The sequence below is a fragment of the Phyllostomus hastatus genome, unplaced genomic scaffold, assembly GCF_019186645.2.
Source record: "Phyllostomus hastatus isolate PE091 unplaced genomic scaffold, TTU_PhHast_1.1 phas_scaffold_78, whole genome shotgun sequence".
In the NCBI taxonomy this organism is placed as follows: domain Eukaryota; kingdom Metazoa; phylum Chordata; class Mammalia; order Chiroptera; family Phyllostomidae; genus Phyllostomus; species Phyllostomus hastatus.
Genome location: NW_025334041.1, coordinates 3,530,738 through 3,556,404, shown reverse-complemented (window position 1 = coordinate 3,556,404; position 25,667 = coordinate 3,530,738). Strand labels below are relative to the sequence as shown.

General features: G+C 52.2%; 1 protein-coding gene across 3 annotated transcripts in view; it reads right to left on the bottom strand.

Moving 5' to 3' along the window:
• Positions 1-25,667, bottom strand: part of DOCK4 (dedicator of cytokinesis 4) — a 277,427-nt gene that overhangs the window by 134,754 nt on the left and 117,006 nt on the right. For all 3 annotated transcript variants that reach the window (XM_045827550.1, XM_045827552.1, XM_045827551.1), the window contains exons 2-7: positions 21,984-22,067; positions 19,828-19,868; positions 17,649-17,704; positions 14,011-14,107; positions 10,882-11,030; positions 6,275-6,359 (exon numbers count right to left, since the gene is read on the bottom strand). In XM_045827550.1, the coding sequence (XP_045683506.1) occupies positions 6,275-6,359; positions 10,882-11,030; positions 14,011-14,107; positions 17,649-17,704; positions 19,828-19,868; positions 21,984-22,067 (512 nt within the window). The remainder of the gene's footprint in view (positions 1-6,274; positions 6,360-10,881; positions 11,031-14,010; positions 14,108-17,648; positions 17,705-19,827; positions 19,869-21,983; positions 22,068-25,667) is intronic.

The window sequence follows — 25,667 nt, the reverse complement described above, 5'->3', positions numbered from 1 at the left end:
GGCTGCCCACTCACTGACCCCGCGTTTGTGAAGGGTCTAGCACGCGCCAAGAACTGGGAGGGCGCTGGCGAGGAAAACCAGGGGCAGACGGCCAGCGGGGGTGGACCTCAACAATGCTGCCACTCACCCGAACATTAGACCGTGGGTGCCATGCGCGGGTGGCGGGGAGAACTAGCTCCAGGTGACGCTCGCACGACACTCCGTCGGGGGGAGTGGGGTCTGCCCTGTGTCTGGACACTCCTGGAAGGCGCCCTGGGGTGGCGCCACTTCAGCCCGGAGCTCCGTGGGGGCGGGGACCCCGAACCACAGGACAGCGCTTCTCAAACTGCTTGCAACCAGGTGCTTCTCCCCCTGACCCGCCGCAGACCAGTATTTTGTAAAACACAATGGAAACATCACGGTGGAAAGTGTTTCTAACCACTTACTCGCCGCTTTGTGCTAGGCTCACACACAAAGGCGTGTGTGTTAACACGACAGGTGCAAAAGATGCGGAGAAGTTTTGCTCTTAGAACACAGACGACTCAAAGGGCTCTCTCTCTGAATCACTTGGCAAATAAAAAAGACAGTTCTGGGGTTTTAACTCTACGGTGAAGGAGTCACGTCCTTTCCTTGCGTTTGAGTTTTATAACCCATTTCTACATGAGCCACCTTTCCATGCTTCCAAGCATCTGCGGTAACTGCCGACTGGCTGGCCAGTAAGTATCTCAAGGCAGAAACGCGTCATCTAAATGTACACATTTAAACTAAGTTTAAACGAAACTTAGTTGGGAATGCAACAGCATAGAATCACCGGAATGTTTCCTGCTTTCACCTTTTCCTCTGAACTGCCCCAAGAGTAAATGGTTAAAGCAATACAACTGGCCAAACGCATCTATCATTACTGTCTATCCACAGTGCGCCACAGGCGTCTCTCTGCAAGTATAGTCCAGAAAAAGTACACTTTCTTCTAAAGTGGACCTCGGCCTTCTGGGATGTGTTGGTCATCATGGCTAGAAAGAAGTTCCGGGGTGGGGGGGGTGGTTTCTCACTCTAGGAAGAGGCACAGTTCTGCCCTGTTTTCTACGAAGGTTGCTCTGTGTTGTGCTTTTAAATTCTTTCCACCAGGGCAGAGGTGGCATCAGCAGTCACAAAACCACATCTCTTTTTTTTTAAACAGTTTTTTTTAAGATTTTATTTATTTATTTTTAGAGAGGGAAGGGAGGGAGAGAGAGAGAGAGAGAAACATCAATGTGCAGTTGCTGGGGGCTGTGGCCTACAAACCAGGCATGTGCCTTGACTGGGAATCGAACCTGCGATGCTTTGGTTCGCAGCCTGCGCTCAATCCAGAGCTATGCCAGCCAGGGGAAAACCACATCTCTTTGACTCACAAATAAGCTTTCCCCCCTGAAATTGCCAGCTTCCTGATTTACGCGAAGGTTGGGGTAGCACGGCACAAACTACGGTGGAGACATGAATGACTCCTGAAGGCTGGAGCCAGGGGCCTATTTTTAAAACTTGAGGAAAGGAACGGACGTCAGCCAGGTGTCTGGTCTTGACTCACTGCCAGGTTCCCAGATCAGTCCTGCCCTTCACGGAAAACCGAGGGAAACGCCAGCTCCGTTCCTCCTGCAAAGCTCCCACCACACCTAGATCACAGCTTCCAGCCTCAACGCATGCGCCGTCACCAGGGGGGCCCTTCACAAATCCTTATACCTGGTCCGATCCCAGAATGCTTGAATGAGGGTTTCTAGGGGACGGGGCTGCAGACGGTGGCACTTTGAAAAGCTCCCTGGGTGACTTGAATGGGCAGTTGGTTGCAAATCATATGCAGAGATGCAACTCACAGCTGAAAGAAAGCGGGCTGTCGTCTCTTCTGTGTGACGAGCAGCACCTTGGGACGGCTGGTCTCTGCGTGCACGTGAACTCGGGGCCCCCCACGGCCACACTCTGCCCTCACCCTCCCTTCTTCCAGGTCTGGGGAGGGTTTGGACTTAAGGAGGGATGATGACTTGTTTACCTCTTGGTAAATTCACTACTTTGGGGAGCTACGAAAAATATCTGTGAAAATACCGCTACCATAACACAACTCAAAAGGCACGCTCACGCTGCGTGAGCTGTAATTTGGGAGCTGCAGCGGACAGACAAAAGCCCATCTCTGAAATAATTTATGGTTGCAAAGCCACCTACCGGTGACTCAAAACGTACCTACAGCTCAGCTAGAGTGCCGATTAGGGACACAAACAGATTCATTCCGAAGGGGTAAGTGGCGCAAATGTGTCACCTCATCTAATGCATTCATTACTTGGTGAGACTTCGACATCACACTTTTCGACTTCGGCACTAGCAGTGACTGTCGGGCTGCTGTTTCTCTGCTCCGGGGAGGCCCTGGGCTGTGGAGGATGATCAGCGGCATCTGGCCCCCACCCACCAGAAGCGCCCGAAGCACCTCTCCCCACCCCCACCCCACCCCATCCCAGCTGTCTCCAGACACCTTGGGGAAGGGCAGGGGGAATTGCCTCTGTTGGAGAAGCCCTGGTCTACCCTCTAAGGACCACAAAACAAGCAGGTAGTGTGATCTCATAAAGCCACAAAAGGTTCCTACGCAGACCCTCCGTCTGCAAACGGCCAGAGAATCCAGCTGCTGAGGATCCCGTTGTTCGCAGCGAAACCGGGGCCCGGCTGGCAGGGAGCCCAACCTTCCAGGAGGACATATGCCAGCACCGTGGGGTTTGGCGCTTCTCGCTGCTTAGCTGCGCACAATTAGGCGAGAAAGATCTGCTAACCAGGCGGTCAAAAGCCTAAACAAGAGTTTTGGTTTTTTTTTAATGATGCAATATGGACGTAGTGGGATGCTAACACCTGTGTTTGGAAGAGGTACAGAGAAGGGGATAAAAGGCAGAAAACTGTACTCGAACAACAATAAAAAAATGTTAAAAAAATAAAGTGACACAGAGAAGATGCAGTGAAAGAGAGAAGCGGCAGCATCCTCTGTAGGGGCCGCTGGCTCCAGGCCACGGTCCCCGAGCCTCGGGGGACGGTCAACCGCCAAAACTGGAACAAGGGGCCGGTAGGGGGAGGCGCCGGCCACCACTCCCTGGGAACCTGGGAGGTCAGTGTTGTCCCTCACTCCGAGGTGGCCCAGAGAAGCAGACCCAGAGTCACGTACGCACGACCTGAGAGCCCCGGGCCAGGGTGGGACGGGCCCCCGGAGCTGCCTCGGGGGAGCGAACAGGCCCCTCCGAATGGAGTCCCCTGGGTTTTCCTGGGGCTGTTTCCTTGGCTGCAGAAACACAACCACGACTCGGGGGAGACTCCGTGTTGGTGGGAAATCACAGCGTTCTGCTTCCCTCGCCTGTGAAATGGAGGCTGTGGATGAGGAGCTGGGCTACAACACACAAAAACACCGATCATAGTCACTGCCCATCAATCACAGCCCGGATGACATCCTGCCCTGTCCATGTGGCACCCCCAGCGGCCACCACTGACAAATGGGAAATGTTGAGAGAGGAAGTCAATTCTCTGTTCCACAGGCGCCATGACACAAAAGGCACGGAGATAAAATGGCTGGCGCACGAAACCAGACCAGGGAACATGCAATGCACCTGTGTCAGATGCTGCCCATTGTTGAATCAGATGTTTGACACCCTCACCTAAACACAAGGACGTGACTGTGCTGCCGCCAATGAGATGGAAGAGCTAATGCTGTGCGGAACTGGCAGGAAGGCTCATTGAAGGGGCTGAACCAACTGAGAGGAAGCTTTCTCCTCCTTCCTGCGGGAGAGCAGATGCAATGGCTAGTGTTCTTGCAGCTACTTTGTACTTTGAAGTGTTCCTGACGGAAGCCATGCACTGCACAGCAGGAAGATAAGAGTGTGCATTCACTTGGACACCAGGACACCACAAACAAGCCCAGAACTTGTTGCCTCTAGAATTGCATATTGTGAGAGGGAACCAAATTCCTATCATGTCCAAGATTTATTATTCATTTCATGAAACACAGCCAAATCTAATCTTAAGCTTTATCATAGAAGGTATGCATTATCCTGGACATCTTGCCTATCTAATAAGGATAAACTAAATATGAGAAAACAATGAAAATCAAGTGAATGCTTAAGCACTCTGCAAACATCATGTCAAGGCAATGCTTTCTACCTGCGTCTCTTATTTAATCTTCATTTTAAAAACCATGGTAAGAATTACAACCCCAATGAACAGATGAAGAAACTGAGGCTCTGAGAGATGAAGCAGTAAGTCCAAGACCACAGAGCGGGCAAACAGAAGGGGTGGAAGTCACATCCCGTTGCTTGGTCTACAGCCACGGTCTGTTCATGACCCTGTAATGACCTCAGAAAGGCTGACTGCTTATTGAGTGCAGAGCACTGTACCGGTGGTCTCGGGTGTAATGGGAGAAATGTAAGATGCAGTGCCCGCTCTAAAGAAACTTCAGACTGAGGGATTTAAAAAGAAAAAACAGTGAGAGACAAAATATAACACTCAAAACAATGGCCCCTTAGAGGCTATGACTGACAGCTAAATTACACGGACTTGATTTATTATAAAAACGAAGAGGCAGTGAGGGCTTTAACTTGGAACACTCTTATTCTACTGCTCCCTCCTTCCCTGCCTCCCTCCAGCTGACCGTGAACTGTGCTCTCAGTCCGCACGAGACCTTCGGCCCAGCAGCCGTAAACTCAAGCATGAACTGTCACTCTAGGAAGTTCAATGTAAAGGAAACCCTCTCCAAAAACATAATTTATTTCAACTGGTATAAGGACACAGAGATAATCCAAACAGATCAATGGTCAAGGGAAAACTGAAAGGGGAATTAAGAACAGCCTTCTCCAATCAGACACCAGTCCTCTCGAACTTCCGGATGACTGTTCCCAGCACGTCTCAGATACACCAAGTCTAGGTCAAGGATGTCCCCCTGCAGACACCGCAGGCTGGGAAAGCGACACCCCCGGAGGCAGGGTCCTCTGCGAAGGAGCCTGGTATTTACCACAGGTGCCCCTTCTGGGGACACTGCGGTCAGGCGCACCCCTGTGTCCACTGCAGCGTTATTTACAGCCACAGCCGTGAAGATGGGGAAGCAGCCCGGGTGTCCATGAGATGAGCGGACAAAACAACCATGGGACATGGACACGATGGACTACTACTCAGCCATGTAAAAGGAGAAAGTTTTACCCTTTGCGACAGTGCGGATGGACCTGGAGAACGTTATGCCAAGTGAAGTAAGCCAGTCAGAGAAAGACAAACACCATGTGATCTCACTCATAGGTGGAATCTAACGCACAAACTGAACTAATAAGCAAAACAGAGGCAGACTCATGGATGGAGAGCAGATGACAGCTAGTGGTGAGGGGGAGGCTGGGAGGTGGAGGGTCTGAACAAAAAGGACAGAGGACTCAGGGACACGGACGACAGCGTGGTGACTGTGGGGTGGGGTGGGAGTCTGAGGGGACTAAATGGTGGTGGGAAAAATAACATTAAAAACTTGAAAAAATACCTTTTAAAACTTATAACAGCTTAGGATAAACACCATTCACATAACCAGGGTTGTATTTTCATATTTATTTTTTGGTCACAAAATGTCTCTTGTAGAAATTTGGAATGTATTTAAACAATACAAAGGAAAAAAAGTCATCTCTACTCTCTCCAGAGAAGTACATTCCGATGGTTATATATCCTTTTTGTGTATATATTATAGTTGAAAACCTTGTTTTTTTAAACAAAAGCCACAGCAGTAACTAGAATCGCACCTGGGGGTGTGGCTTTTGAAAGCCCCTCCCCCCAACCATTTTCTTCTCTGATTTCTGGTTTCTAGAGAGCTTTGGTCCAGTGGAGAATCGGGTCTATGCTACACAAGTGTTGAGGATACAAGGCAGCTTGGACCACATGTGAGGACCCAGATGCCTAGAAAGTAACTGGAGTAGTCCACGTTGAAGGCCTCACTACTTCTTGGTTTTTAGAAGAAACAAGAAGTTGGGGGACACTGGGCTGGGCAATATGCTCCAGTGTTTCCGGTTAGTCCCAGGCCTCAGCACTGAAAGCCAACTGGGGTGTGGGAGGGCCGGCCCCAGCTGGAGGCCGGGGAGGCACACTCTGGCATCTGGTTGGGGAATAGGCTGCACAGCGAGGAGCCAGGACTAGATACAGCTAGTCACCGCCTTGTCCTGAGTCACAGCAGACGAACGTGCACGGCCTGCGAGCACCTCACTGGCCCGGCAAAAGCACGGAGCGGGCCGTGGAAACCGCGGAATCACGGGGAGGCGGAGCCAGCGCCGCCCGTACCTACCAGGCGGTAGAGCTCGGTGACACTGACGTCCTCCGGGTCCACCATGGCGTACTCCTTCCGGGGCACCAGGTCCAGGCCCAGCTGTCTGCAACACAAATGGCAAAGTTTGCACAAACAGTCACCTTCAGGGGCTGCGTAACCATCGTTACTGTTTACTAGTCACCTGGACTGGGACACAGCAGCCACCGGGCTTTCCCACCTGTGTCTTACGTGGTACCATTTATGGCCGTGGTTGGGGTGTCCCTGTGACCAGGCTGGGCACCCGGGGAGGCGGGGGGCGGAGAGACAGGAGATGATGAGAGGCGGGCAAATTAGGGGGCGGGGGACCGGCACTGTCAGTGGGGAGAAATGGTGCAGTCCCTGTGCCAGGTTTCACGGCGGCCAACATGTGGCTCCCTGTGCTGAGACATTTCCGAGGGCAGTTCCATCCAGAGGAAACACAGAGGGACCGCCCGACTCCCTCCGCGGCCTTGACTCCTCCCCAGGGCGAGCATGCTGCGCCGCGGCTCTCACTACTAGACCATTTCACTCATCTCCTTAACCACCCGCGGGCAGCCCACGGGTGTCCTGACGCCTCTGTCAGGCCCTGCAGAGCGAGGCCCCGACACCGGCTCTCTGCGAGGCGACCCTCGACTTCCAGGCTCCTCCTCCGCATCCCTCTGGCGCGGTAGCTCCATCTAACGCGGGAGGTTTCCTGCACCCCCCAGCCCACGCCGCCCTTCCTCTCGTCTGCGCATGTTCCCGACTCCCCAAGTCCTCCGCCCTTCCTCTCGTCTGCGCATGTTCCTGACTCCCCAAGTCCGCCGCCCTCGCCGGAACCGCAGCGGAGGTGTTGCAAACAGAAGTGATGGAGTCAGCGCCTGCGCCAGCCACGCGCTGCCCCGGCCGCCCGAGGGGTGCTTGTTCTTCAGGAGAGGAGGGGACCGTGGCCTTCTCAAACGCAGAAATCGTGGTTCAGATACCAAAATAGTCTCTAAATTTCCATCAATTATGATTCTGCTTGAGAAGCTTAACAACCATTTGTTTTCTAAATACCCAGGTCTCCCCGGGGGGACGCCTCTGTGTCCTCCGACAAGTTATGCACAGAAACCCAACCCCTACGACGGTATCTGGGAAGAGGGACCGTAAGGAGGTGATAGGGCAGGGTGAGACCTAAGGGTGGGGCCCAGACCCCACAGGACTGGTGTCATAAGAAGTGACAGAGACATCAGGGATTTCTCCCTCTCATGTGAGCCCAGAGGAAAGGCCACGTGAGGACAGTGATGACATGGTCCCCTGCAAGCCAGCACAAGCAGGCCCTCACCGGACACCAGATTTGCTGGCACGTTGGTCATGGACTTCCAGCCCCTGGACCGGTGAGAAGCCAACGCCTGTTGTTTCAGCTGCCCGTCTGCGGGATGCTGTTACGGCAGCCTGAGCAGCCCAGCCCGGCCCCAGGGGTGCTGAGGGGTCCAGGCCCCACTCCCCTTCCCCTCCCAAGGGAAAACACTGGGCTGCAATATAAGACATAACCTTCCAGGGGGTCAGTGCTGCTGAGGGAAAATTACCTAGCAACGGCAAGAGGGCACAAAACCACACACAGTCACGGCCTCTGCCTTCCACAGACCTCCCCTAAGGGGAGGGGCCTGCCCACATTGCCTTCTGGGGGGGCGGGGTGGTGGTGACACAGTCTAGTCTCTGACCATCTCCTCCCCCAGAGCCACACCTGGCTGCTCACTGGTCGGCCCCTGACCTACGGACAGCTCATCTACGGACTGGCTGGCGGGCAGCTCATCTATGAACCTCTCAGTGTGGACAGGATCAGCGAGCTTCCGTCTTTGAGAATTTACATCTGGGAATTCACACGGCATCAGCCTTGTGGCAAAAGGAAGCAAAGCTGTGCAGGGCAGCTGGCTCACACCACCGCGCAATCCGTTGGTAAAGGCCACCTCCAGCTACAGAGGCTCCGAAGCAGGTGTGGGCTCCAGAACCTTCCTGGGCTGCGGGGCCGGGGAGCAAGCACTTCCCTCCCCTACAGCCCCGACCACTGGGCTGCGGGCTTCCTGGACCCCGGCGGTGTGGAGGGAGTTTTAGCTGTGTCCGCCTTGTCAGTTCCCGGGGAAATCCTGAGGACGACCTCCTGCTGTCGGAGGTCTGCAGGCTCGCAGAGCAGGAGCAGAGCGGTGCTTTGCAAAGACGAGAAAGAAATGGGGTGAACAGGAAGCGGGCAGGTGGATGCCCCTGGGGGGATGGGGGGTGGGTCAAGTTTTGCCCAAAACTGCTCTGGGGAGTGAGGGAGGAGGGAGGAACGAATGCTCGGTCCCACACCCTCCGTGAGGGAAGGTCAAAGGGCAGCAGAGGAGCGCGAGGGAACGGACCCAGGGACCACTCTGGGACTCCTGCCTGAGGCTCCCAGGACAGAAAACTTCTTTCCCCAGCCCCTCCAGGGAACAGGTGGGTGGACGACCACCGTCCCCCCCCCCCCGCCGCAGGCTTCCCTTCCCCGGAGGGCGTGGCTGCGCCACTCAGCACTTTGCTGGACAGCCGGAGACTGAACACACTCCTCACTCACAGCCGTCCACGGTCCACGTGCCGACGAGTCCTTGTAGGGCAACCGGCTCTAGTTTGACACGTGAAAGAATGGCCCGGACCCGCTTCCCCCTGAGCGCTCTCCAGTAAGGAGACCAACACCGCGGGGAATGGGACCCCTGCGCCCTCTGTGTGCGGCATGTCATTTTTCAATAAAGAGTCCAAGAAATTCAGAGAAAACAGAGAGCGCAGGAAATGCTTGACTTCGAGGACCATCTAAACACGCTCCGCTGCTCGCGTTCCCGCGTCGCCGTGTTATCTACCAGCTCACTCAGCCACAGAGATGCCCGAAGCGCAGGCTGGAACTGCCGGAGTCCAAACGGAGTCAGGGTTTGGTCACAGTCCTGTTTCTCCTTCCTTTCCTCCCGGGCCCCGCCTTTCCTGACCCTGGGAAAGGATCCTGCGGCCTGCTCCCTGGTTACTGGCGTTTCGATAAGTTAACTTCCTCCCACTTTCATTCTATTTACAAACAGGGTCTTCTGAACGGGGACCAGCATCGTGACTAAGAGCCAGTACAATTTGGTGGAAACTGTTTTTCCAAAATAAAAAAAAAAAGGAGCACGTGGAAGACAGAGCCACACAGGGCACACCCAGATTCCTTTACACCCACCCCGTGTCCCCCAGCAAGACTTTCTCTCCCATGGCTGGCCGGGAAATGCCGAGTGTGGGTCACACGGCCCTGCAGCAAGCGGGCCCTGGGGCCTCGTCGAGTCCGGCCTACTCCCTCAACAGGTGAACGCGCTGAAGCCCAGAGGGGCTCGGGAAGGTGCCTCCGGCCCTAAAAGAGCCAGTTCCTGAAGAATCATCTCGGGGCCACCACACACCGGGATGTGTTTTTCATCCCCACCCAAACTGCGAGGGAGGAATGGCCCAGAGATAAGCAAATGAGGGCCACGCCGCTGACCGTCTGCAAAAGGATAATAGCATGTCTCACTCCACAAAGCGCCGATGGTAGTAGGGGTGCCATGGAGGTTGACGGGGTCTGACCGGCCCGAAGAGGCTGACCTGTGTGCACGAGATCAGTCCTGGCTGCGAGGAGGGCCCGCTGGAAGGTCACAGTCCGCAGGAAGCAAAGGGGGAGCACCTTGCCACGGGCAGGGGGAGAGCTCTCTGCCTCCAGTTGTCTTTTCCCACTTCTAGAAGCAGCGGGTTCCCCTACGGTGTGCTTCCTGCCATTCCCCTTTGCTGTCTGCATTGCCTTTGCTCCGTCACCCTAAGACCTTTGAAGGTCCAAATAGCAAAGGGAGGTTTGGGAGAGGAAAGGAGGGCAATGTTCAGGGACCTTTTCAACGCCCTGCAAGTTAGAGCCACACGAGCTCAGGGTTAGAGTCAGAGCTGGCTTTTCCGCGTTCCTCTCCCACATTTTAGCGGTCATCCTTACTTAGCACAGTGTCAGCCTCGATCAGAGCTTCAAGTGATTCGATTTACTATTTCACGTGGCTGTTACTATGGTCACTTAGTTTTATTTAAGGGCAAATCTCCGTCAAGAGCAGCTTCTGTGTTCTGCCAAGCGGCTCCTCAGAGAGGCTAATCGTCATGCGCGAGAGCAGTCTGGGCTGTGAGGAGGGGCCCCGCAGGCAGACTCCCACTCCCCCTCCCCCTCCCCCTCCCCCACCCCGAGCCGTGGTCTGCAGCGTCCCCCTGCGGACTGCGTGGGTGACCTCTGACCACAACACGGAGAGGGGTGAGTTCCAAGGAACTGCATTCACCAAACCTACAGCCCACCTGAAACCCAGAGCAGCCTGGCGGGAGCCATGTCTAACAACGCCTGGGAACAGTTCACGTTCACGAGCACGGGCTGGCATCAGGCCACATGGGACTAGGGAGCAGATGACAGCCCCATCCCGCCCTGACCAGTCCTAGGAGGTGCAGTTCTCAACTCCATCAATGACAGTTTGTACTAAATCCCCCCAGACGGACAACTGGAAAAGCCCCATGCAGTGTCCTCCGGAGATAACGCCACACGTCATCAGCTCACGCCCCTGTCTGCGGTGTTCGCCCCCCGCCCCCCGAGATGCCCCTGGGGGGCCGGCACTCACTCGTTGCCCCAGTCCAGGCGGGCAGTGATGTGGCGCTTCACGTCCCTCATGCGGTCGTGCGTCAGGTGGCCCACCAGCACCTGCCGCCGCAGGTCCAGGATCTCGTTCATGATGTGCCACAGCCGGTGGAAGAGGTCGCCTTCGTTCCTCTAGGAGACATGCAAACGGGCAGGCTCAGCAGCCGGGCCCCAGCGCGGCCCCAGAGGAGAGGGAGGGGCGTGTCCTATGCGCTGGCCTCTTGGGGGACTGATTCTTCCTCAGCAGACGCCGGCCGCGTGTCCGCAAGCACGCTTGCTTCTCTGCTCACTGTCCCTCTGTCTGGTGATACTGCTCCCCCCACCCCCCGAAGAGGCCAGCGTCCCTCCTGAGGCTGCCCCTCGCGGGCACCGAGTCCAGGCCCCCACTGTGCGCCGCACCCACGGCTCCACCCGGTCTCGGAGCTGCCTCCCTCTCCGTGGAGCGGAAATGCGGCTGTGAGACTCTGAGTGCTGCAGAGACCAGGGAAGTTTTTGTTTGCCTACGTGAGTCTGGGAGCAGCAGACAGACCCACATTTGCCCTCAGCCCAGCCCGGGGCCCGGGGCCTGGGGCAGACCGTCTCTGCGGAGACTGGAGAAGCAGGCTGCTGGGCAGAGGTGAGCAAACGCCCTGCCGAAGGCCCCGCACGCATCACCCAGTAAAAGATGGCTGCTGTGCTTCTCCCGCGTTCCTTGTGGCTTTACCACGGATGTATTAAGTGACATTTTAAGGACGCTACTCAGGCCTTCACCAATGTTACTCAGAAGAGCAACTGGCATTTCTCAGGCATTCACCACGTGCACCGATGCTCACTGCTCTCTCACCAAGTGGGTCTCTCGCGCTGCTTAGGATTCACGAGACACAGTGGCCTCATCAAACACCCGCCAGTGGAGAAGCGAGGTGCCTGACGGTTGCCGAAGAGCAGCGTGGACGGCACCCCAGTCCACTCCAGCACGGTGACCTTGAACTAAACCGTTGGCCACAGAGCATGTACCTCAGGAAGACAGAACCCAGGAGGTCCGGCCCAGCCACGCCAGCCTCATCAAGGTCAAAAATCTGGCACCTCCCGGGTAAACTCTGTACTTGTTCCCCATGTCCTGACTGCCACCCCAGTGCCCAGGGAAACTGTAAATAATCCCGTCTCCACTGCCCGGAACAGTGGGCGGTAAGGAGGGTACCCTAGAGCTTACAACACGAGGTTTTCCAGCCCATGTAGTGTGACCCCAGAGTAGAGGCTCCACACCCCAGAGGCAGGAAAAAATAGCTAGAAAGGGCAACATCAAGGGGAAACGCAACTTTGTTCCCCACACACGCAGGGGAAGTGCCGGCCCAGGTCTCCGAGGGGAAAACACTGTGGTTATTTTTATCCGTCTCCCGCTGGGTGTCGGGAGGCAGTGATCTGCACATTCCGAATAGTTTCATTTTCCATGTCACCGGCATGTGCAATGTTATTCTAAGTAACATAATACGTGGATTTTACATTCATTCCAACATGTTATTTTTTTTTAATCTCCAAAGGAGGCCTCCGTCCCCTCGGCAGCGTCCCCGCCCAGAGCTCGGTGCCCTGGCCCTTGCATTCCAGCCCAGCGGGGACTCCGGCGTGTCCTCTGAGACTGCCCCGTGGACTCTGCTATCGAGTCCAAAAGCCACTGGGCCCGGTCAGATGAACCCGAAACCAGAAGGGTTTGTCTTAGGGACTTTTTAAGACTCTTGCCTCAATCAAATGTCGATTACACATCATGCGGAACAAACAACGCAAACTGTCCCTCCGGCCCCTGTCCCTCGCCGCTTTGGGCTCACTCCTGGGCAGGCTTTTCAAGTGGCTTCGTCAGGGTGAGAACACCTTTGTATTTTGAACACATCTGTCCAGATGTTTAAGCTGTTCTATACCTCCTTTTGAAAATAAAAAAAAAAGAACTTAGCATCCTCAAATTTCTGCATATCCAGCGGTTGCCAGTGGGGGCTCTACCGCGTCAGAACCCAAGCCCAGCCTGGCTGGCATAGCTCAGTGGATTGAGCATGGGCTGCGAAACAAAGCATCGCAGGTTCGATTCCCAGTCAGGGCACATGCCTGGGTTGCAGGCCACGGCTCCCAGCAACCACACATTGATGTTTCTCTCTCTCTTTCTCCCTCCCTTCCCTCTCTAAAAATAAATAAATAAAATCTTTTAAAAAATTAAATGAAATTAATAAAAAAAAAAAGAACCCAAGCCCAGACCACGCCCTCGGCTGGCCGCCTCCCATCCCTCGCGGTGAGCTGGGGTCGTCAGGGCCACTGTCGTCTCCAGTGGGTGTGGGCGGTCAGGTGAGATACTGCGGACAGAGTGCTCCCACGGCACTCAGTGTGGTTCGCTCTAGAGAGTGAGCCAGTACCCACACAGAGGCTGCCAGAACACTCCACCCCCTTTTTTTTATTATTCAAGAAACATTCCTTCTTATGGTCCATTTAGAAAATTCTCATTGATTCTGGGTGAGCAGTCTAATGCTTTCAGTACATGTGAAGGAGACAGCAAATTAAAATACAATAAAATGCCACCGATATGAAAATTATGTTGAAAATAAGTCTATGTCTCCCTTAAATTTAAATATTTTCAGAAAGCTTGACACTGGTCCCCTGTAGAACACCCTCTTTGATCAGATGCCGGAAAAAGGATGTCTTGCGCTCCCCTGGCCAGGAGAAGAACTCGCAGGCCCATGCAGGGCGCAGGCGGGGAGCAAGCGCACGCAGGCTGTCCTTTTGCTCGGTGTCCTTGACTCCTGGGAGGGAGGGGAGGTACTGGGGACGCAGAGCAGCTGCTCCAACACTGGTCCCTGCTTCCTCTTACTCAGCTTTTTCTTTTTTTAAAGATGTTATTTACTTATTTTTAGAGGGCAAGGGAGGGAGAAAGAGAGGGAGAGAAGCATCCACGAGTGGTTGCCTCTTACACGCCCCCTCCTGGGAACCTGGCCCGCAACCCAGGCCTGTGCCCTGTCTGGGAGTCGAACCGGTGACCCTTTGGTTCAGTTCTCAGGCCGGCGCTCAGTCCACTGAGCCACCCCAGCCAGGGTCCCATTCAGCTATTGCTTAAAGCAATTCTCTGTCGAAAGAACCACGCTGTCGGGAGGGGACCTACCACATAGAGCTGCTTCCACATGGCTCCCCAGTCTCGCAGCGTCGAGGTCATTTCTGTGATGACAGAGTCTTCAGTGGGGATGATCATTTCAAACTGTCTGTGGAATTAAGAAAGAAAAACGAAGTCCATATGCAAATATCAGGGACAACCAGTTGCTCTGGAACACCCTGAGAGATAAACTAGGAAAGGAAGCCGCCTCTCTAGTCCGGGTTCTGGGGACAGTGACCGGGGCTGGTTCTGACCTGGTGTGCGGCACGCCCTGTGGGTTCCAGCAGTGCTGTCCCAGAGGGACCAGCCACGCTGCCCAGACAGAGTCAAGGAGGGCGGTGACAAAGCAGCCACATCAGAAGAGTCCAGCGCCGGACCACGAAACAGCAGCTTGTTGAAGCTCTAATCCTGGCCCCTGAGGCCTCGCCTGTGCCACCGTGAGACCACCAGGCTTGCCTTCCTGGGGCGGGGGTTTTGCTTCCCACGGCCCCGAGGGTGTGACCCGCTTGGTTCACCGATGGCGATCTGACGGCTGCAAACACCCCAACTCGGGAGACACCAGGTACTGACTGACACTCCTGGGATGTCATTACCACTTCATGTTCATGATTGGGGCCCTGGAGAATGACGTCACCTATCAGTGATGCGTCCGTGCACTGTCCGACGTATGCCGGGCTCAAGCCTACGCAGGCGTTTGCGAATCCACTGTAAAATGTCTCTCTCTGTGATCAGAGCAATGTATCCTCCCTGTTTCTTCTCTGGAAATCAGCAACTTGACTCAGAAAACACTCAGCCCAGAATCTAGTAAGGTGGGGTCCCACTGCGGAGCGGATACATAAGGAGATTTGGGGGTGGGGGACAGAAGGACTTGACTTGTTCTCCGTGCCTACCATAACCTTTTTCTTCATCTCAAGTTTCTTTTCTCAGGTTCCTCCCGTTTTTACGCAGGTTAAAATGGTTAAGTGGTTATTACTACCGCTTCTCAAAAGAATGCTACCAACTATATTGATGAGGATTAGTTTCATTTGAGTTTTTTCCCCCAAGGACAATGTCTCCTCCTTAGAAGATAACAGCGTATGGGGCTCTGACCCAGGAAAAAGACTGCTTAGCATGAGGCTCGTTGATGCTCTGCAGCTCCTTTTGCACGCTATGTCCAAAGCGGGTACAACTACCTTCTGCTGAGTCTCTATGGGAACTGAAATCCCGCCCCGATTTCCTCCCCAGCAGAGCCTCATCGCCCCACTCCAGGCTGCTGCCAAAACACTCGCCCTGTGGCTATTCCCTCCCTCCTGCAGCCCCCACACAGCTGCAGGTGTGAAGCTGGAAGGAACGTGAACAACAGTCCATGACCTGCGACACACACTCAGACTCGTCGTCAAGCCTGCAGGTGCCATTTCCAAGTGGCTGTGCGTTCCTTCACTCCGCTTTCGGAGGGACTGTTGCGATCTCGCCGATGACTCTTCGGGGGTGGAGGTGATGCAGCGAATTTCCAGGAACTCGCCACAGCCCGCTTCACTCTCAGAAGGGGCACAGCCCGCGCAGGGATGAGCAGTCCCGACGGGGCCTCGCCGTTCACCAGCTCTAACACGACCGCAAGGACCCCTCCGTCCTACAGCCCCCCACGACCCAGGCAGGTGAGAGCGCAGAGGCAATTCCGCCTGCAGGAAGCTGATTTGGGTTTGTTCAACCAAAATGTAAATTTCCCAGAAGCACAAAATTGCCGTTTTAGGGGAGGCAGCTGTTTCCGGTTAATTATCCCAAAACCAAAATCAGGCTCCACGGAGCCTGCCGCTAGCAGCTGCCCCGGGGATGAGGCTCCGTCCAGCGGTTCGGAGATGCTCTCTGCGGCTGCCACACCCCGGCGGCCCACCGGGCTGCTGGTCCCCTGAAAAGGAGGCGGGATGTCCACAGGCCACCAGCGCCCTCTCCAGGGAAGCAAGCCCCCTGGGAGACTGTGCTTCGCTGGTTTCAGGCTCAAGTTTTGCTTCCCGTTGACAGTCCCAGAATCAAGGGTCTTGATGCCAACATGTTTTTGTTTTTGTTTTTTTAGAAAATAAATTTTGGTTCTACCCCAAAGTTCTCTTGTATAATGTCCTCTGTAGTCAGAGCGGATGGGGGGCGGGGAGGCTGGGTGGCCCTGTGCTCTGTAAAACTGTGGGGTCGGGGTGGGGATTGAGACAAAGGCAGCAAAGCAGCCTGGCTGCACAGGTCTGCCCGGGAGGGCCCCCCACTGTGGGACCAGGTCGAGACCTTGGGGTTTCCACGTGGCCCAGCCCAGACGACTGGGGTGATAGGTCAGGAGGAAGAGGAAGCCTGTGGCCAGCGTGTTCCGTGGACTGTCCTCTGGAGACTGCGGGAGGGCTGGGCGCTGCTCCAGCACGCCTGGGGGAGAAGGCCCCAAGAATGAGTCACTCGTCCGGACTCACTGCTGGTGGATTGCGGCTACACAACATCTCCGATGAACACATTTGTGACACGAGAAGTAGCCGTGGTAACTATTAGCACAGGGCACTAGAATTACGGTTTTCATCTACTGTGTTAAGTGATGGCCACTATAACTCCACTAAAAACAAGAACGCTGCTTCCAGTAATTAAGACATCTAGTATAAGGGTCTCCTACAGTCTAAGTTCAATCCTCCCAGGGAACACGGCTACACCGTGACTCTCGGCCACGTGCGGCCGTTACCGCGCTGCACTAAGATTTAATGCTCCTTTGCAGAGAGCGGCTATCAGCACCATCCACTTAAATAGCATCCTTGGAATTGTTTTGCTAAGCCTCGAGTTTAAAGATCTCACTTACCATGCTCTATAATGTGCTTTCAAAATCCAGAAAAGCGGCTATGTTTTGCTATTCGAGAGAAAAATGTAATTTTTATGGCTGAACCTGTATTCCTTGCTCGGTCATGAAATAAAAAGTATTCAACAATCCAGTACACGTTCCTTGTGACACTGGCGGCTGGCGCTCTGACCCAAATCCAGGGCCCTCACCCTGCCCCGCTCACATTAGCCACGTCGATGAGCCGGCGCTGCGGCTTTTTTCCGGGGCGTTTTGTTTGACTGACCTGTGATCCCCACACCTGCCTTGCGTCCTTTGAAAATAAGACTGGAGAGACTTTTAAAATGCATGAAAAATCCTAGGCGATCGATGAACTCAACCGAGAAAAGTATCACAGAAACGAAGTCCTCGGAAGTACAATAATGCCTCTTTGCGGAGGGGTCACCCGAGGACAGGGCACCATTTCCAAGGAGAGAGACAAGACTTCGCTGCTTACGATCAGTGGGGAGCCCAGGGCATTCCTGGGGTTTGGGACGTGACTCAGCGTTTGATGGGTCTGACCACCACGCTTCCCGACGGCAGAGGCCCAGGAGGACCAGCCCCTGCACCGCCGGGCTGGGCTGCCGCCCTGCCGTGGGGACAGCGAGCAGCCTCCACGGTGCCCTGCATGCCGCCGCTGTCCGGTGCACGCCGATGTGGCTCTCTCATCCCCCCCAGCGACTGCTGAGTGCAACCCGCATTTGTCAGACAGCACAGCCGATGGCGTGCTCTTGTGTTGTCCATCGGTCAAGACAATCCACCAAGCTTTTCAAGTTTCAAAATAAGCGATGGTTCTGCGAGAATCCCCCAGCGGTTAATAAAACTCATGCCTTACCCTTTGTTCTTCACAAAGGCATTTTTCAAGTGGACGTAGCTGGAAGGAAAGATACCCTGGAAGAGAAAAACAGGGAGGTTGCTGTGCGAGCAGTCTGTCAAGGCCAAGTTCGGTTCGCAAGTCACATGTGCGGGACCCAGCCTACAACATAACGATATCGGGACTAGACGGAAACAACATCTCCACCACATTCCAGAGCTCAGGCTTGTTCCTGGCCTTCTCTCCTTTTCACTAGCTTCCAAATTTAAGATTCTCAAACAAATATAATTTTAAAAATTAAGGGGTCAGCCAAAGAACATACATGCATAACCCACAGGCACAGACAAGAGAGTGGGGATGGCCAGAGGAAGGGGCGGGGGGGGCAAAGGCAAGGAAACGGACATCTGTAATAGGGTGAACAATAAAAATTAAGTAGAAAAATTAAATGTCACTCAAAAATATATTTTTATAAGACAGAAACTTTACAATTTTTTTCAGGAATTCTGCCTAAGAAGCATGTCACATTGAATAAGATTTTTAAAATAATATTGCATGGTTTAGAAAAAAAGGTCATTCTTTTTGTTTGTTTTGGTTGTTTTCTCCAAAACACTCACGTGTGTATTTAAGTTATACACTAAAAAAAAATACCAATGTGATTTGGAGACAATGTGTGTATTAAGTGCTCCAGAAGCTCTCTGATGAGAACGGAGCAGTAATTAATCACCAGGCTGCCATTCCCTTGCAACAAAAATTAAACAAAAGGAGCCACGCTGGCTTAAAGCTTTTCATTGTCGGGAAAAGACAGGACAAGGAAATTGTTCTTTTGTGCTCAATGGGACATTGAAAGAAACAACATTAAAAAGATAAGCATCAATTTTATTGTCCATTAAATGACAATACCCTCTGAATGATCTTGTATGTATAATCAAATGACAAATTCAATTAAATATTTAGAAAAACAAATGTCATTTGAATACATTATCACCGTTGTGGATCCAAGGATAACATAAAATTTAATAAGCTAATTCTGTACATACAAAACAATAGTAAAGAGGTATATAGACTAAAAAATACTTTTTTCCTTCAAAATTTAAATTTATCTCAATATGGTAAAATTAAGAGAGTAATTACAATTAACAAAGAAAAATCCAGAATTTGGAAGTAGAAGAATGACAGAAATAACAGAAGTCTAATAGATTTTTTTCTCAAACAAGTTCTAAATGGATAATTAAATACTGAAGCTATATTTGCATGTGAGTAGCAGATGTCTAAAAATAACTTTAAATGAGGGCTACGGTGTTAAAAAAATTAAATCTGCACACTCTTTGCTCCCTCAGGCTTTCCTTTAAAATGACCTAAAATAAATAAAAAAGTAATTAAACAAAGTGGTATCATCCAGAAAAAGGTTAAAAGGCAGAGAAAGACAGGCAAAAGAAAAACCACACAATTTCTTATCTACAATCCCCACGAAGTCATAATTCAACCAAAAAAGGGGAATGGCAGATAAGAAAACACTAGAGAATGTGGGGGGTGTGCTGGAAGGCTGCGGAGATTAGAATCAAGTAGAAAAACATAGGTATAGGGAAAGATTAGTGTCAAAACCACTGGCCGTACTGTGAAGGGTGAAACAAAAATCATACTGCTGTGACTCCTCAGTATTCACACAAAGAGGAGAAGGACAATGAGTCTTAGCTGCCGTCTGGAATGGGAGAAAGATGAGCCGTTCTTTCGCGGTTGCCCGCACCCCTGCCCACCACCTCAGCTGTACAAACCCAAAGGACTGTTACCGCAGCGCTGAGATAAACCACGCTCCCCAGCCCAACACTCCACAAATGATACCACGGAAGAGATGATGAAATACCTCGATGCAGTATTTCTTTTGAAATACGTATTTCCCTTGCCTGAAGTTTAATTTTGCCCTCTGCAAAACGAACGCTTCAGAAAGATTTTGTTTGTGTATAATGAGCTTATGAAGGTCTTCTCAGTACAAATTTCCAGAGCTACAAAGGATTACCATTTGAGCAGCATATTTTAACTATAATCCAAGTTCAAAGGAATTTCCCAAATTATGAAAATCCATGTTGTCATTTGGCATTTCAGCTAAGAGTCCCAAGTGTAATTTCAACTGGATAATGAAAGGAAGTAAAATAACTTTTTAAAAATCCCACAATTGTGGTTAGAAGTAATAATTTTTTTTTACCTTGAGATTTGGGTTTTTTAAGGCAAATCCTCTGTACCAGCCTGTGAAGAAATAATCAGAGTCATCCTTAAAGAAACCATTGTAATATTTCAAAGAAAAGAAATGATTACAAATCAATCTGTTCTTTGCTATGTCTCAGGGAAAGTCTAGAATCTGCACAAGACTTAACATATCCCCCAAACCTCTTTGTCTGGGTACAAAGCCCACTCCCCGCCACCCAAGCCCAGCGCTTGGCCGACAGACAGGCACAAAGTGCGTCGGTGCGTCCTTCCGGCCCCTGCCCTGGGCTGGAGCCAGTCTCCAGCGCCAGGAGTCGAGAGAAGCGCAGGGAAGACAGTCAGTACTGCCGCAGGGACTGTGGGTGCGGCCAGGTGGGTGCTGGAGACGTCTCTGTGACATGCACGACTGTCTAACTACTATGCTGCATACCTGAAACCAATACAAAATAAAATCTAAAAAAAAAAAAAAAATACAGGAACAGTGAAGCCAAGTCTCATTCACAAAGAGAATGAATGATACTCTCGTTCATCGGCTCAGGGACCGACCAAGCAAGCGCACCATCACTTTCCTTCTGTAGAAGGCCTGTTACTCAACATCCTGGCAATGCCGAATCAGTGTGGCAGCGCGGCCCTGAAGGGGAAACATGCCCTTTTTGTAAAACAAGTACAGGGTATATATGTATGTAAGTGTATAGGGCTAACGTACAGCCCCCTAGAAATGTAATGTTTTCAATGTACAGTTTCAAGTAGAGAACCCATTTTACTTATTGGTAAGAAATTATTTTACCATGCAAATGTTCTACTGAATTATTTTTTATTAATTACATTTTCAAAAAGAAATGATTGAGCTTTATGTTTAAATATTTTTGTTCCTCATAAGTTTTTTTAAGGATAGTATTAAAAAAATCATGCCTAATGGTTTTAAAATAAGAAGAAAAAAGAGTAAGTGGCAAATCAGAAATTTCTATATCTTAGGGTTTATTAAATCCCTTAAAGACATATGCAAGAACTACACCCATTCTTAAGTAATTATTCTAAGGGAAGCCGACCTTCTCGAAACTGCAGAAATGTCATGGAGAGACCTGTCCAGTTAGGCGGAACAGAAAGTTTTTAGATGACAAAATAGCTCCCCTTAGCTGTGGAGCCCATCTTCAGGCACTAACTCAAAACAGATTTTCTATGTATCTGTATGCAAAGTAGAAACGGACAAAATGCATCTGGCACAGCCAGAGAAAACGTTACATTTTTAAAGGTGTCCATGGCAGGAGCCAGGACAAACGCCCACGGCCACGTCTCACCAGGCTCTAACTAAACGTAACAGCTCTGTGTGGGGGAACCCAATTTCATCAATAATGAACCTTGATACAATAGAATATTATCGTATTACAAATCCCTAATAAAGACAACAGGTTAGGGGAAAAGTGAGTATTTTAGGATATACTGATGGGACTTTGTGCTCATGCTGTTAACAAAGAATAGTCATTTTACCTAGGACCTTTGTAAAGACGAAAGCTTAAGGACGCTTGGCAGAACAGGAATGGAAACATGCGGGAATATGTTAGGTATGTCGATTTAAGGAGTAACCTGCTACATAAACTAACACTAATCCTAGGATTTCATATACTATATTCCACTAAGATGCCAAATGCACTGAATAATCTCAGGGCACATCTGGCGGGCTGGGGGCTGCCACGGGAGGGCCGAGTTCCCCGGGCAGGCTCTTCCCCCCGCCCCCAGGCTCCGGTTGCCCCCGCCCCCCAGGGGAGCGGCTTCTGGGCCTCCTGTCCTGGGGAATCTGCCAGCCCCTCGGGATTCTAAGAAAGGCCTTCGAGTCTGGGGCCGAGGCAGAGACCCCTGCAAACGCTGTCATCTTGATCGCCTTCCATGCTGGCCCCAAGTGAACATAAGGAAGTCACATCAGGGAGAAAACACCATCAGCTTTAAAACTACCAAAGGGTGCCTTCTCGTACAGCAAACACAGACTGTGCAGGGAACAAGGCTTGTCCGACATGGGTCACGGGGACCCACCTCCCCTGGAAGAGTCCCAGATCCGCAGGGAGGGAGGCAGACAGCGTAGGGAAGCGCTAGGAGCCGCGGGGGGGGGGGGGGGGTGCTGTGTGCCCCCCACCCCGAGGGAGAGTCACCTTCAGCCCTTACCGTCACACTTCTCCAGGATCTGGACTGTGTCTCCGATTTCCAGCGACAGCCCGTAGGGAACGGTGCCTCGGAAGCTGGCGATGACTGCAAGAGACGACACAGAAGAGATGAAGACTGTCCGTTGCAGCTGGGGCGCTCAGAGCCACGGCTCACCGTGAAACAGGAGTGAGCAGGACGAGTGCGGGCCGGGGAGGCACGCCTCGGCAGCGAGGAGGCACGGCCACACTTTAATTCTATGTATTTTCAAAGAGTCGACTTTTTTAAGTTCATAGACTTTGCCAACTTCTCGGTCAAAGAAGTATCCTGAGCATGAGTTCCCAGGATGAGGGATTTACTAAAGTACCATTGCCCACGTGTTCATTGCTACGTCCACGCCCCGCCACCCAGGTGCTGGCCCCTGGTGGTTAATGGATACACACTCAGCAGTAAAGGGGGCACGCATTTCCTTCCCGCCATGAAGCTTGCTTTGCCTTTCTGCCGTACCGACTGAAGGAGATGTCTTCTCCTTAGGCTGTGCGCTCCTCAAGAGGAGGGACAGAGTCTCTGCTCACCACTGCGTCCCCAGGACCCAGCCCCATATGTGGCTGCATAAAAGCAGCCTTCTGTGTAGTGATCAGTGGTGACATTGGGTCATGGTGGGACCCCTCCCCCAGGACTAAATGAACAGCCACCGTGACCGTGCCGGCCCACCTGAGCCGTCACTGCATCTGCAGGGGGTGGGGACGAGGCCACCACTTAGCCCTCCCTGCTGCTCCTAGGCGGTTCTGTTTCTGAGCCACTTTGCGGGCTGGACGGGACCAGGATGTGACACCAGACGGAACGTGTGTGCGGGTCAGTCCAGCGTGGGCAACTCGAGGGATCTTTAGAGAGAACGAGCCCCGTGATTCTCCCAGAAATAACAATGCTCGACTCATGGAGGAGGCGAGATTCGAGACGTAGCGAAAAAGCACCTCTACACGTGACACGAGAGGAGGCGTCCCTTGACGACGGCATGTGCTGAAATCGACTGGTAGTTCACATCAAAGGAAAGGACGGCCAATGCTTGGAGTGCTTGACTTTGAAAAGGCCACAGCTTTGGGAACGAACTTCAGAATTCTGGTCCAGTTAACGAGGTGTCAACACGGCCCTGACCACCCCCCAATAAATGACTCTAAATGCTGTGAACGTGTTTTAGAAGCCCGACAGAACACACGAATCGGTCAAAAATAAAAGTGTGCCAGTAAGTAATGGGGTTTTTAGATACGTTGAAAGCACCTTTATGACCTCTAAACAGAATTAACAGCAGAAATCGAAACACAGGACAGAAGACATAGCCCCGAGTCCATGAGACGGATGGAAATAACTACCTGGTAACCAAGTCAGCACACCTGAGACAAGCACTAGTTCACGATGTCATGTTCTAACTGTAACCGTAAGTGCCACGTGGCCTCACGGTGACGTGCCAGACAAGGGTCTACATACGCCCCAGATTACTTCGAGTACCTTCCAGGGACCTCTCCTTACAAGGGACTGACCGCTGGAGGGACAGACACAATTCCAAAGGCTTCCGAACAAGCCCGCGCCCAGAACTGCCTCGGACACTCGGGACGTGATCTTGCGAGGCCCACCCCTCCCCAGCGAGCTCCCCGCACGGCGCTCAGCGCTCAGGGCTGGCGTCCCAATCCCGACAGCCGCCAGAAACCTGCCCCGCCGGCGTCTGCTCCTCCGACCCCTCGCCGCCCGCCTGGACGCCGTTCCTGGGGGCCACCTCCCTTCCAGCCTCACTGCACCCACAGCAGCCTTCTCTGGGTGCGGGAGTCACACGCTGTGACCACAGTCACACAGCCTCTCGGAAGCCCATCCACTCAAGGTGCTGAGGTGCCGAGGCCATGAGATGTGTGTGTGAGCCGTGTCTTCCCATGTGGTCGCTGTGAGGCCACGGCCGAGATGCCAGCCTCTCGGAAACTCCACCTCCTCGTCAGGCACGGGGGGCACCAGCCAAGGAACTGCAAACGGCAGGGGGGGGCGTAAGTAATTTACCACACGGTCTGGGGTGGTTGGGCCGTGAGCTGTCTAAACTGTACCTTTCCCCCTCCGGTCACACACAAAGGCCTGTCCGGAAAGTCTCCAGCCACGTGGTAGGAAAAACAGAGGCATTTATTGAAGAAGACACAAGAAACTTTGTACCTAGGATGATGACCCCTCTGTCCCCTTGAGACGGGGCACCTCGGGCCCTCGCTCAGTTCTCTCCCAGCGTCTCCTCCACTGTTCAAAACGCCCTGCGAAATCCTTTGTTGGAATTGCCGTCAGCTGCCCCATTGTATTTTCCTGAATTTCAACGACAGTCCGAAATCCCTTCCCTTTCAAAGGTGATTTTAGTTCTGGAAAAAGCCAGAAGTCACAGGGCGCCAAATCTGGGCTGTAAGGGGTGCTGAGTCACCTGGGTGACCGCAGTCCTTCCAGAATGTGGACCACTTCCATTCAGCAGATTCCCGGCCATGTTTCAAGCGTATACGCCACACTTTTATCTGCATTGCACTCACTGCACCACCCCGAAAGCCTCCTGAATCATCCAAATAGTTTCCTCGGAGGAACATTCAAGCTTAATGCAAACTTTGTGGCAGATTCATTGCTCTATGCTCACTCAGTCATTTTTAATTCCATGGCCACGCAGTACACATGCTCACTCAGTGGTGTCTACTGCCCCCACTGTCTAGTACAGTGAAGTCGTCATTGTTCACGCATGTGCATTGCGGTCCACTCTCCTTGGCTGCCAGGTGACATCCATGTCGTGCACACTGTCCTCATTATCTTAACAGTGGCTGGGCTTTTTCAGGACACACCTCGTGCATTCTACCTATCTGGAGGGAGTTTTAAAACTTCTAGAATTACCAGTAGATACAAGCTTTGCCAAGTGTCTCTCCGGACTTAATTTCTTAAAATAAAGGCATAAAATTAACACCACTACCACCGTAGGAACCCTTGGCATGAATCGCATGGCGATGGCCCACTCATCACATCACATGCAACAAAACCTCAACTTCCACATTCCCTTTGTTTCGTAAATGAACAAAATTAACATTTTTGCCCAATCCCGGTACACTACATGATCTCTTTAGACACTACTTCCTTCACCAGAGAGTTTGTGTACACGTGTTTGGTAGCAGACAGCTTTGAGAACAACATCTCTGGCCCCCAGACTGCACCGGGGGACTTCCCTGCCTCTACAGTCACATGAGCTACTTCCTCATCGTAAATCACCGTACGTGTTTATCCGCATCCTATTGGTCCTGCTCCTCTGGAGAGGACTGACTGATGTATCTTCCTCATAAGTTTTTACAATGACACTCCTTTTTCACCAAGGTTTTAGGCCTTCCTGATGCTCACAATAGCTCATGAGTTATAGTTTCTACTGTACACTGTGTTAGGACTGATTATTAAAATCTTACTTAAAATAAGACTGACTATAAACTACAGTTCATCTCTAACTTACAAGCAATTTACATTTTGGAAATTTCATAAGGCTGGTAATTTAGAATCAATGCATGGATTCTCAAGCTACTGCATAATAGCCTCCTTCATCAATTAAGCAGCTGAAACAATGATTTCACACACAGTGGAAATGAAGGATGGAAGGGAACCGTACAGAGGAGGTAGGCTATGGGGGATGGGGTGGAGAGATACTGGCAAATTTGGACACATAAC